This window comes from Crocodylus porosus, unplaced genomic scaffold (assembly GCF_001723895.1).
Source record: "Crocodylus porosus isolate Cpor-Errol unplaced genomic scaffold, CroPor_comp1, whole genome shotgun sequence".
Lineage (NCBI taxonomy): Eukaryota > Metazoa > Chordata > Crocodylia > Crocodylidae > Crocodylus > Crocodylus porosus.
This window is the reverse complement of record NW_017728932.1, coordinates 11,347,103-11,358,559: the sequence shown is the minus strand read 5'-3', so window position 1 is coordinate 11,358,559 and position 11,457 is coordinate 11,347,103. Positions and strand designations below refer to the sequence as shown.

Sequence of the window (11,457 nt, the reverse complement as noted above, 5' to 3'; positions counted from 1 at the left end):
TGAATCTATGAGTGGCTTTTAAAATTGCCTCCAAAGGTTGATAAAGAATAGAGCAAACACATCCCAGTAAACGAGGAGTCTGGCAAACTGCAGTATGTCACAGGAATATAGCACAAAGCATTGGCCATGTTCCAGACAATAACGGGTCCCTACTGAAACTGAGCAGCTAGCGAGGGGGCAAGGAGGTTTAAAATGAATTTGACAGCTCATCTCTGACTGACTCAGGAGTGAACAGGAGATGTGCCTTTATAAGCGGTCTTGGCGGGTGGGGCGTGAGAGTGCAAAAGCTGAAGGTCGCGTATGACTGAAGTTAGCCAGCCAGCCATTCCCTGTGTCTCCCTTTCCTGCACCGAGCCAAGGCTGATATAACAGGCCTTTGGAGGGATGACCCAGCACTATTTCAGGTTACTGCTGTGTTCATGGTGACTGCTCACTTCCTTTGTTACTGGAATCACCATGGTCATCCTTAGTGTTAATTAGAGGGACTTGGGACTTCTGCAGTCCCCTGGGGTTCGAAAAGCTGCTGCCTCCCCGACACCTGCGTGTGGGCAGCTTGTGGCTGGAAGACAGACCTGTAGTGCAGGATTTTCCAGGTCCAGTGGAACTGCCGTGGGGTGAGCTCGGATGCAGGGAGAGGGGATTGCTCCGGCGCGTTGTGGTCCAGGGGTGACTTTGCGTGCAAAGTGGGAAATGCACGTTCAGGCAGAACAGCCTGGCTCTGCAGAGCTGCGGGGACTGGCCTGAACAGGGCACTCAACAGGTAAAAAACAAAAACATACCACAACACTGAAGTAGGGCCAGGGAATAAGGCTGCGGGGGGGTGGTACTGCAGGTGCTGGTCCTCAGTGGCTCTTGGCACAGAGCTCCCTCGGCATAGCTACTCCACAACCATGATCCGCTGCTTCTCCCGCACCTGTCACACTGTTGTTAGCATGGCTGCTGGAAGGCTGGAGCACTATGCTGTTTACAGACCGTGCAGTAGGAAGCCTAGCCTTTCTTTCAGAGTCCTGTTTGCTTTTCTGCTGTGCTCAGGAAGCGAGCTCCCAGCGTGCCTGAACCAAACAAAATTCATCTCTCTCAAAATTATGCCTGGAATTTTGACCCCACTGACTTCCCTGGCAAAATTCCCATTGGCTTCAGTAGGGATGGGACTTCAGCCCGTTGCAGTATCCATTTGTGCCTGCTAATGGTTTGCTTTGTGCTTTTTCCACCCCTGGCCACGAGCACTTAGGTTTGTCACTACTCTCCCTGCTGGCCAGAACATCTCCGCGTGAGACCTGTGTGGTGCTGGATCGTTAGTGGGGTTCATTTTAAAGGGGTCATGGCCATGCCTACAGAGATCACGGGCACTTAATGCGCAGCAAGCTGGCTCTACCAGCACAGCGCTTGTAGTCCAGTGACCCCTGGGAGGCCCACTGACTTCAGCAGAGCTCCATGCGCTCTGTGTTGCATTTGGGGTCTAACTAGATGGGAAGTATCAGTCTATTTTACTGATAGGGTGATGGAGATGGAGAGTTAGCAGTCAGGATTTTCAGCAGCAGCTTCCCTGGGGTGTTGAACTCCTACGGGCACTTCTGCATGGCCTATGCGCAGTGGTAGCGCCCGCAAGCATGTCTTGCTGCTCCGTGGAGAGCACTCCCCAAAGTCTTAGCAGCAGAGCTCTGTCTGGGACACAGGCATGGGCAGGGTAATTAGATGCACTGTCCTGCATTGATGGAATTTGCCCAGCTAAAAGCACTTGCTCCATGCTGGGGACGGCCCAGCTGGAGCAGGGCAGCATGTCTGAGAGTGCCCGTGGTGAGTGCTCTGCAGATGTGGCCTGAATCCCGTTCAGGGTTCCCCGTATCCCTTGCACTGCTTCTGAATATTTTCACTGATCTCATCTTGGAATTTGGATGCTCAGGGCCCACTTGTTGGATTATGTCTTGTTAAACTGGGATGGGTTTTGGGGGCCGTTGCTGCCCCTCCACTGCCTGCCTTAGGAAGTAGGCTTGCTCTGACACTGCTGTTTTGTGGCTTAGCTGTATGTAGCACCTGTTCCTCTTGCGTTTTGATTTAATCATTCAGAGGCCAGAAGTTATAAAACAAACAATCCTCAAATACCAATGAACTGCCCTGTGACCCGAGCCATTTGTAGGCAGTGACCAACCCAGCGATCTTACTGGAAAACCTGGTCCAAAAATGCAGATCTGCCAGGCATTGTCAATAGCTATTTTTATTGCGTCTTCATTGCACAGAGCTCCTAGGATGCAGGCGACCTTCATGAAGCATTGAACAGATTCCAGATGGGCACCGTGGTGACTTACTTGCTGTAATTGCCCACTTCACGGTGCTAGTTTATACTGGCCCAGGGCTTGCTTTGGGAGCTGCATCCGCTGCTGGCTCCAGCACTGAGTGGCTGACGCTTGGTGCTGCCACTACAGATATTGCTGAAGTACCAAGCAAAGCGGCTGTGGCCAGAGACTGCAGCCTTCCCCACCAACTATGGCTCGTCAAGCTTCTTCTAGTGCTGTCTAACCGTCTGTGGCCGTATATGTTCACAGACAGTAGTTGGCTTCCAGAAACTTCAGATCTTATCGAAAATTGTGAGCTTTTCAACCACTTGGAGAACAGCAGGGGCAGAAGTACATGCATGGGGCACCCTGGCCATGCTCTTGTACTGCCTAGCATCCACCTGGTTGTGACGATTTTGTTCTAGCCCGTGTGGGTCCCCGTGCATTTCAGCAAGGCTGTGTGTGAGCACAGAAATCCATCCTGTGCTGTTATCTTTGTAAAGTCTCTAGGAAGGAAGTGTTGCCCTTGTTCAGCTGGAAGGGGTGCAGAGCTTGGGGGTGAGAAGAGCAGGGTTTTTTCAGAAGCAACTTCCATTGGGTCTTAAGCTCTTGGGTCATCTTCAGAGGTCACTGCATCCTTCACAGGTTCTCCACTTGACTTTCTCTGGGATTTTAGGGTAGGAACCAGTAGTTTTATTAATGAGGCCAGTACTTTGCTGCCTACTACTGTTTCCCCTTCTGCTACTCCTTAACCTGCGTGTTTTGTTTTTTTTTTTTTTGCTCGTGAGCACGGACTGCCTTCCTGGGTGTTTGGGACATTCCTTGCAGAGCTGTGCCTCCTTTGTAAGTAGCTGGGTTTTTGGTCCCAAGTTTTTGTAGGGACTGGCCTCCTCTCTTCAGGATGGTCCCTAGGTGGTGGTAACATTCCCAGTTCAGTAGGTTAAAAACATTTTGCTCCATAGAGGGCAGTCGTATGCATCAGCCATTTAGTGAGGAGCAGGAATAGCGGTGGTTTCTCTGCTAATATCTGACTCGTTCTACATCCAAGGCCGGATGAGTTGATCTAATAAGTCTTTTGCATCTGTAAGTCCTGTGATTTATTCCTGCAAGTGACTTCACCGTGTTGCATCTTTCAGACATGTAGACAGAAAATATTTCCAGCGGAAACTTGAGAAGAGGAGACATGGAAGTTGGCAAGGCCTGGGTGTTTGTTTTTCCTTTTAATTATAGGTCTGATCTTATCCCCAACGCTAAAATTCTCGACTTTACTGTAGACATGTTTTGGTTTTATAAAACACAGATGGACTAAATTGCTTTGAGGTATTGTTTTGTTTAGAAGGCTTTGAAGCTTGAGTCTCCCCTCTGGGAATATGCAGCTTAAACAGTGAGAAATTTCTTTTGAGGATTTTTTTTCCCCCCCCACCAAATGTTAGGCAAATGTAACCATGCACACGATACTTTCTCTTCCACCCCTGTCTCTGCATCAGTCGGCTCTCTTAAGCATCACCTTTTGCAGCAAAATCAGTCTTGTCCTCTTGAACGTTCAGGTGTTTGACTTGGACTTTTGTTTTCTTCTCTGAATATTTGTGTTCGGGCAAACCCCAGAAACCTGAGTGGAATCGTGGCCCATTGCGCTGGGTGTTTCAAACCGACAGGAAGGTCATCTGTACCCCAAAAGCTTCCTCTCTAGGAGTGTGGAAACAAGTACGGCGTACTGCAGGGTAACAGGTAGGGTGGCTGTTGCCTGTGAAAGCCCTGCTCTCTTTTTTTTGCTCAGCAGTAGATTATTCTTGTGGCATCTAGCCTTCATCTAGGGTGTGCTTGATAGACAAATGGAGGGGGTGAGAGAGGGTGGCTGATAGTAACTGATAGGAAAGCAGTGATGGCACAGCATGGATTGGCTATACCTGATGTGTATGGGGCTAATTCCTTTCAGAAGAAATGCAATTGGTTGCTTTCTGCGCCGTGTGTAATTTGAGTAAAACTTAACCACTGGAGGTGACTGCTGGTGGCCTAACTTGGGGGTGGAAAGGGCCTGTGTTTCCTGCCTCTGAAACAGCAAAGCAAGCCAAGCTCTCTGTGTCCTTTAGCATAAGGGAGCTTTAGCCCTCGTTCATCATTGTCTGCTTATTTGTACGATTGGGGTACTTTCGAACCCAAATCCTGAGCCGGAGCCACGCTGGGCCTTGCACTGTCCGATATAACGCAAAAGGATGGTCCCTGCATCAAAGAAATCTGTCTCAGCTACTTGCTTTCTGTCCTGACAGGCCAAACTGATGGACTACATCTACAGACAGCGGCAGTGTAAGCTGAGCGTGCCCCTGAACGACAGGACAAAGGAGCTCAGCAGCTACCCGAGATTCAATGACTGGCTGGATGTTGTCAACGTGAGGAAAGAAGTCGTACAGGTAAGGGAAAGAATGGCTGCCTGTGCGCATCATGCCTGGCTTGTCCATGAGGATGCTTCACAGCTGCTTGCTGGGTTGTTTTTTGGTTTCCTAAAACTGCTTAACACGAGGGTGTCACGAAGCCGTACAGCTCAGCAGCTGTGCCGCTTTGTCTGGGTCTGAGCTGCACAACCTGACTTGAAAGTGTATTTGATCTGGGGGGGGGAGGGAAATAAAACGGAGCCAGATAACATCTGTCTCTTTAAGATGCACAGGGATTTATGCACCACAGGCTGGCCTGCTCCTCTCCTGATTTGCATCTGAGCCTGATAAAAAAAAAAATGTTGCCAAACCGGTTTTATTAGCTTTCAGCTCTGCAGGTAGCTGCAGCACTGGGCCACAGGGCCTGGCAGCTTCCTGGTTTCTGGCTGGTGACCACTGATGCCTGAAGGCCTGATTGCATAAGAAGAGAGGCGGGGGGTGCTCTCCCTACACAGCACCAACCTGGAGGGGTAGCACTCCACTTCAACTTGGTAGTATGGGCAGAGACCCCCTCGCCCCCTGTATATCCTGGCTTTGCTCTGTAAATGCAACTTTGCCCTCTTCCTACCTGCTAACTTGGGGAAGCACTTTTTAATCTTAGTCTGATGGATATGAAGCTAGGATGGAGTAAGGATGGAGGGTGCAGATTGTCTATCTCCTCCAGAATGGCTCCCAAGCTTTGTCTGTTCACACATTTGATATTCATTGAAGTGACTGGAACATCACCAAGAGGGCATATATGTGTAGCCCTGATGTGGATGCGAAGAGGTGCTCTTTGCTAGGGGCACTGGGAAAGAAATATTTTCTTCGTAGCTGCCACGAGCCTGGGTTGAGGCGAAATCAAGGGGCACCTGCCGAGTGCAGAATAAAGCCCTTGGGGCACGAGTTTCAGCAGCGCTGAGCACTTCGCAGCTCCAGCAGAAATCAGTCACAGGTGCTTGGCACCTGAAAACTATGCCCAGGTCCAGCAAATTGTTGTGACCTTTTATGTTTCTTCACAAACAAAAATCCATGACCAAACTTCCTGCAGTCTCCCCTTCCTGTTTGAAGAGAGAAGGAAGCCGATAAATGGAGACCTGGCGCTTTGCTTAAAAAGCAAGGAGAATTGGCTGTTTGATCACTGGGGACCCCGTGATTTCAGGGAGCTGAAAAGCTGTTTGATTAGGACTGGACTGAGCAAGGCTTCCCATGTGCATGAGCAAAAGCATACTGACACAGGTAGTGCCACTGAATTGAATAAATGTGTTTGTAGCCGTGTTCAGCAACATGAATAAAACTTGGCTTGACCCCAACTGAACAACCAGTCCTCATGATCACTAATATCCTGAATGTCTAATGAGCGAGGAAAAGCCCTGGACGTTCCTTCTCTTTTGCCCCCACCAGCCAAATCCTGAGGTCTGTGCTCTGTTTTCAGTGAATCTTTTATTGGCTTCTGGAGGAATTGGCTCCTGTGGTCCTACCAGTGTGCTCTGCTCTGCACGCGTGCCTGGGTGGGCACCACCTCCTGTGCTCCTGGGGCTGCAGGTGCAGGTGGCTTCGGTTGTAGACTTCTGAGTCACTGGAGGAGCAGTGATTTTTTGGGGGGTTTTTTTTTGGCCCTTTGGGTATATACCACAGGCTGTAAGGGAGAAGATGGTGGAAAAAGCAGGGCACAAGGGGGCGAGGGCATGCCTCCTGCTTACCCTCACCTGGCACAACCTAGCTTTCTAGCTCAGTGGTTCTCAGCTGGGATGTCTCGACATTGCAAAAAATTATGGTGGCTAAAAAGGCTGAGAGCAACTGCTTTAAACATTGATTGCCTTTTGTATGCTGCTGTTTGGGTATTTGGGGCCACGGCTTATCCGTGACAAAGGTGCAGTAGAGAGAGTCTGGTGCTGTGGCTGAGCTGCCAAAAAGTAGCCAGTCTCTAGGGTAACTGGAATTGCCTACGTCAGAAAGCGCGTCATTTTGTCAACCCTTGAGAAAGCATTCAGCACGGAGGTGGGGGGGCAGCGGGGAGTTAGTCTCAGCCACATCCTACCATTTCAAGGAACAATTGTCTGGTTCACACCTCCAACTGCGTGGTCGCTAAGGTGGTGAACAAGTACACGGCTGGCCCTTGCCAAGAACAGCAAATGTCTTAACCACTTATTCTGCCCCTCTGCCCACAAGTCTCCGCCAGTCCTTGGGAAGAAGGCGGTCTTGTTTCTCTTCTCCGAGGACTGGAAACAGTAGCACTGTGTGAAGCATTCATGTTTTGATCCCAGTTCTTGAATTCTCAACCTGCCTCGCTGCCAAGCGATGCTGTGGGGGTTTTTTTGGTTTTTTTTTTTTTTTTTTGAGGCAGCTGTTGCCTGCTGTAGTAACATTGAGCTGGGCGGGAGGGACGAGATGAACACTAAAGCTTTTTTTAATTACTGAGTGGACATGTGAGAGTGAGCACTTGAAGCCTCATGTCAGCAGGGAAAAGAAAGACCCTACCTTGGCCAATTAGCTGCCTTTTTTCCAAATCCAGTTGACTTTTTGCTATTTATGTGTCCTCCCCTCCTCTTCCCCTGCCCCATCCCACTTCGCATGGCTTGTCTCTGCCTCTTGCTGAATGCACCATTTCATTTACAGCTTCCAGGGCTGCACCATTTGAGTTGCAAATAGTGAGGTAAGGGCTCTTCCCCCACCCAGCTGGAAGTGTTACATCCTAGGCATCCACGGGTTGTGTTTAGATTTCTAAGTGTGTGTTTTTATACACCCTCAAGCATGTCCAGGTTGGAGTTGAATGTTTTCCTAATGATCTCAGTTTGCAAAAAGTGTACTTTGTAAGGGGAAGTATTACTGGCCATGTAACAGTTGCTGTACCAAATGTAGAGCCATGCCTAGGGTGTGAGGAGTGCTCAAGCCGACTGAACAGCAGGTAGGACACTGAATCAGGAGAGACCCTGGCCTGACTGCTGCTGACTTGGTGGATAACCTCTGGCTTTGGTTCTCTTCTCCCCTTTGGACCCAGTTCCCTCTGTATAATAGGTAGTGAGCTTGGACATCATCTGCAGCACTGGAGAGCTACTGTTGAAGAGTGAGGCTGGCAAGAGCTCAAGTTCCTAAGAGCCAATATCCCTCTTGAAAATAGGAATCTAGGTTAGAAAGTGCCTTAATGACTTAAGCATTGTCTCATGCACACTTTTGGAAGACTTCCTCTGTGCGATGTGGCTGAAACGCTACACCTAATATCAGAGGTGGGGTGGCAGTGCGGGTCCGTGCACTGGTTGCTATAAACGCCTGGGGAGAGACAGCCCCTGCCCTGAAGCACTTCTGCTTTAAACAGAGGAGACCGACACAACATGGGAAGAGAAAACAGAGGCACAGGGAAGTGAAGTATCTTGCCCAAAGGCGCACAGCAGACCAGCAGTGACAGCCTATACCTCCTGGCTCCCACTATCAGTTGGGCTGTCCACTGGAGCATGCTGTCTATCAGATGCGTTCACACATGGCTCCTGTCTATTTTTACTTTAATGGGCAGATGCCCCTCTTATTTCCAACGCTGCCACAGCATTGCGCTGGCTTTGCGAATCTGCAGTGCCATGCTTTGAAACGTGCTCTAATTGCAAGGAGTTTTCAGCTTGACAATTAGAGGCACAATGCGCTTGCCTCCTCCCGCCCCCTGTCATCACCACGCCTCATCAGCTCTCTCCAAAAATAAAGCTGCCGTGCAGGGAAGCGCAGAAGCTCCTGGGCTCTCTTGTCAGAAATAGAGCTCCAGTTCCAATTTAAAATATCTGCTGACTTCTCCAGTCCGCAGTCGAGCCTATTTTTTGCTCAGTGAGTTTGCTCCAGCCATTGTGAAGCTGGAAAGCTCTCCGTGGTGTATAATTGCCGTCATTTTCTTTGAAAAACCTATATTTAAAACAAGAATAATGACCACTTGTAAAATCCTTTAGTTCTGGAAGAGACTGCAGTAATAACAATGCACTGTTTATGGCACTGGGCAATAGCTAAAACTCCTAGGAACATGGAGGACAGGCAGCCAGTAACGCTGCGAAGAGCAAGAGGGCTGTTTTGTGCAAAGTTAGCAGACCCAGAGGTAGGTGGGCAATCCAAGTGCTCCTGTTGCTTTCCATGAATATGTACTTGTGACGGGTAAGTCATTCAAGTTTGCTCTCAACAAGCCAGTTGCTAGGACTTTTTTTTTCCCTCCTCTTTATTATGCCTCTCACCAGGCAGCATGTGGGCTTTGTCAAGATAAATGGGTGAAATGGCTCTGCTTTGGGATCTGGCTGTTGCTGTCTTCCATGCAGGGGTTGTTGTTAGTGTAACTTTCTGGAAATGGACAAAGACTCCTTTTTTTAAATAACTTGGCTTGTGAGAGGAGATGTCTTCTAGTGGGGGATGTGTGCAGGGGAGGGTTGCATGCAAGGTAGTCAGTGCGGCGAAAAGAAACCAAGCATGGCATTGCGATGGTAGGAGAGAATCTTCCTAGTAGGGTGGCTGGGCAGACAAGCCTCTCTAGTGAGAGAAAGCAAGTAGGTAAAATCCTTGGGTGGTGACTTGACCTCCAAGGGTGGGTCCTCTACCTGGGAATCCTGCCTTGAGGACACCTGAGCAGGTGTCAGGGGATTTTGACTAGTCTGCCCTCTTGTCAGTGCTGTGTGGCAGCAGGTATCCAGGGGTGGCGAGCTGGCTTCTGGTACAGAAAAGGCAGAGAACCATGGATGGGTCTTGGCTCTGTGGGTCTGTTGGCAGACTAAAGGAAAAAAGAAAAGAAAACCTGTGCACGCAGGGTTTTTAAACATGGAGGAAAAAAAATCCTTGAAAACGCTGAGTTCTTTTGCTCACTCCTATATGTAATCTGTTACAGACTTTAAAGGTAATGTGAGAAGATAGTTGCCTTTCTCTGCTGAAACAACATGCCTGAACTAGCCTGGCGCTGCCACGGCAGGGGTTCTAGTCAATCAAGTTTGGAAAGCTGTTTTTAGTGGTGCTGGGAAGCTCGCTGCAAATGCGGGGGGTCAGGAGTCATGCATTATCAGTAAACGGGTCTCTGCCACCACAGGGCACTGATGGTGCAAAGTGCTGCACTGCTGGCACATAACCATTCTGCTTGGGAAATGCATACGTCTACCAATGTGTGCGCGCGCATGCACGAACTGCTCTGTTTACTTGCAAGCCATCATTTGTTGCCCATTAGCACTGAGGACAAAAGGCGTGGGAGCTGGGCGTTTCCAGCCTTCTAAAATTACCAGCAGTGATTTGTGTTTGGCCAAACCCAGGGCAAGGCCTGACACAGCAGAGCACCGAGGGAGGCCAGGTTGGACTCACTCTACTGGTTCCCATTTGCACTGATCTGTCCTTGGTTCAGGTCTTTCTGGTTTTGCACAGCTGCTGCAGGGGTTTGGGAGCCTGTTTGATAACTGAGCGGGCTGAGCTGTTAACTTTGTTTGATTGGTGCACGGCTGCACACTGCTCACTTGGCTTGTTCCAGGCACCTCCCTTTGCACCGTCTGCCCTCTGACGGGTAAGTTGGTGCGGCGGCCGGGTGAACCCAGTGACATGCCACCAGGCTGGGCCTGTCTGGCGCAGCTGATGGGGGAGAGAGTCACTCGTGTGAGGTTGTACTTCTGGGTCATCACACCTGGAGCCTTCGCTTCCCTTGTAATGTTGCTTCATAGCAAGGTCGTATGTCACGGCCTTCCAGGCCATCCTGAAGAACTGAGCAGCACTTTCACGAGAGCTAATAACTCTGCTTTTGATGCAAGCTTCCCCGCTCGGTCAGCAGGAGGCCCTTGGGAGAACAGGCACTAAAAATCTGGTCTCCTCCCTTCAGCTGTCATCACTCTGCGCCAGATGATAGGACAGAAAAGAAGGTAGCCCTTGCACTGCATTTCATCCTTAAGTGCCATTCACTTTTTAAAAAAAATAAATTTTGGCAAAGATTCCCTTGTTTAGAGAGTTTCCCTTGACATGGGGCACGAACCCCAAACACAGACACCAGTTTGAAAACTTTCATCCCTGCTTGGATTCACTGGCCAGTGTCCAAAGCCATCGTGTCAACTATTTCTAGCCCCAAGAGCCGCTTCCAGCCCCATGTCAACAGCAGGCTTCACACCGAGCGTAGAATGTGCAGTCGAAGAAAACTTGTCTTGTTTAAAGTAGGTCTTCCCGGCGCGTTCCCTCGTGTTTTACGGTGAGCTGTCAGCTGAAGTTTGAAGCATCGCAGGCAATGGGTTTTCTCCTACTCGTACTCCCAGCCAACCACCCTCTAGCTCGGTATTGATTAAGAAGGGGCGTTTAGGGCCTCGATAAATACCCTGCTTTGTAAAGACAGCCCCTGCCATCTCCCGCTCCCCATACAGGGGAGGAGCAGGCAGGACCGTTTCCCAGAGTGCTCCTTTCTGCTATCGGATAGTTTTTAAAAGGGCGTGTGTTTTGTATTCATACCCCTATCGACTTCTCTGCATGAGGGAAACTTGGGCAGACCTTTCACCGTGCTAACACCAGTTCACACCCACTGCTTTGTTAGTGTCCAGAGTCATGTTATATGGTATGTTTGGCCCCAAGAGCTGCTTTTGGCCCCAGCCTCCGTAACTGCACTAAAGTGTATCAGGTGCTGGGTACCACTGAAAGCTGCATAAGACAGAGCTGCCTTTTGGAAGTAAACCTGAGAGACCAAGAAACCAGCTGCATGCCTGTTGTATGGGCTTTGTTGAAGATTTTGCAGCCTTTTAAAGGAAGGTAAATGCCATGGTATACTGAGGCAAAACAGATCCCAAAGCAATGCTAACGATGCT

The 11,457-nt window shown here is 49.6% G+C and overlaps 1 protein-coding gene across 6 annotated transcripts in view; it reads left to right on the top strand.

The window, feature by feature from the left end:
* Positions 1 to 11,457, top strand: part of KSR1 (kinase suppressor of ras 1) — an 89,568-nt gene that overhangs the window by 42,108 nt on the left and 36,003 nt on the right. For 5 of the 6 annotated variants that reach the window (XM_019545591.1, XM_019545589.1, XM_019545592.1 and 2 more), the window contains exon 2: positions 4,541 to 4,681. In XM_019545591.1, the coding sequence (XP_019401136.1) occupies positions 4,541 to 4,681 (141 nt within the window). Of the gene's footprint in view, positions 1 to 4,540; positions 4,682 to 8,439; positions 8,754 to 11,457 lie in introns of those variants that run through there. The other variant, XM_019545594.1, reaches the window with a different exon arrangement.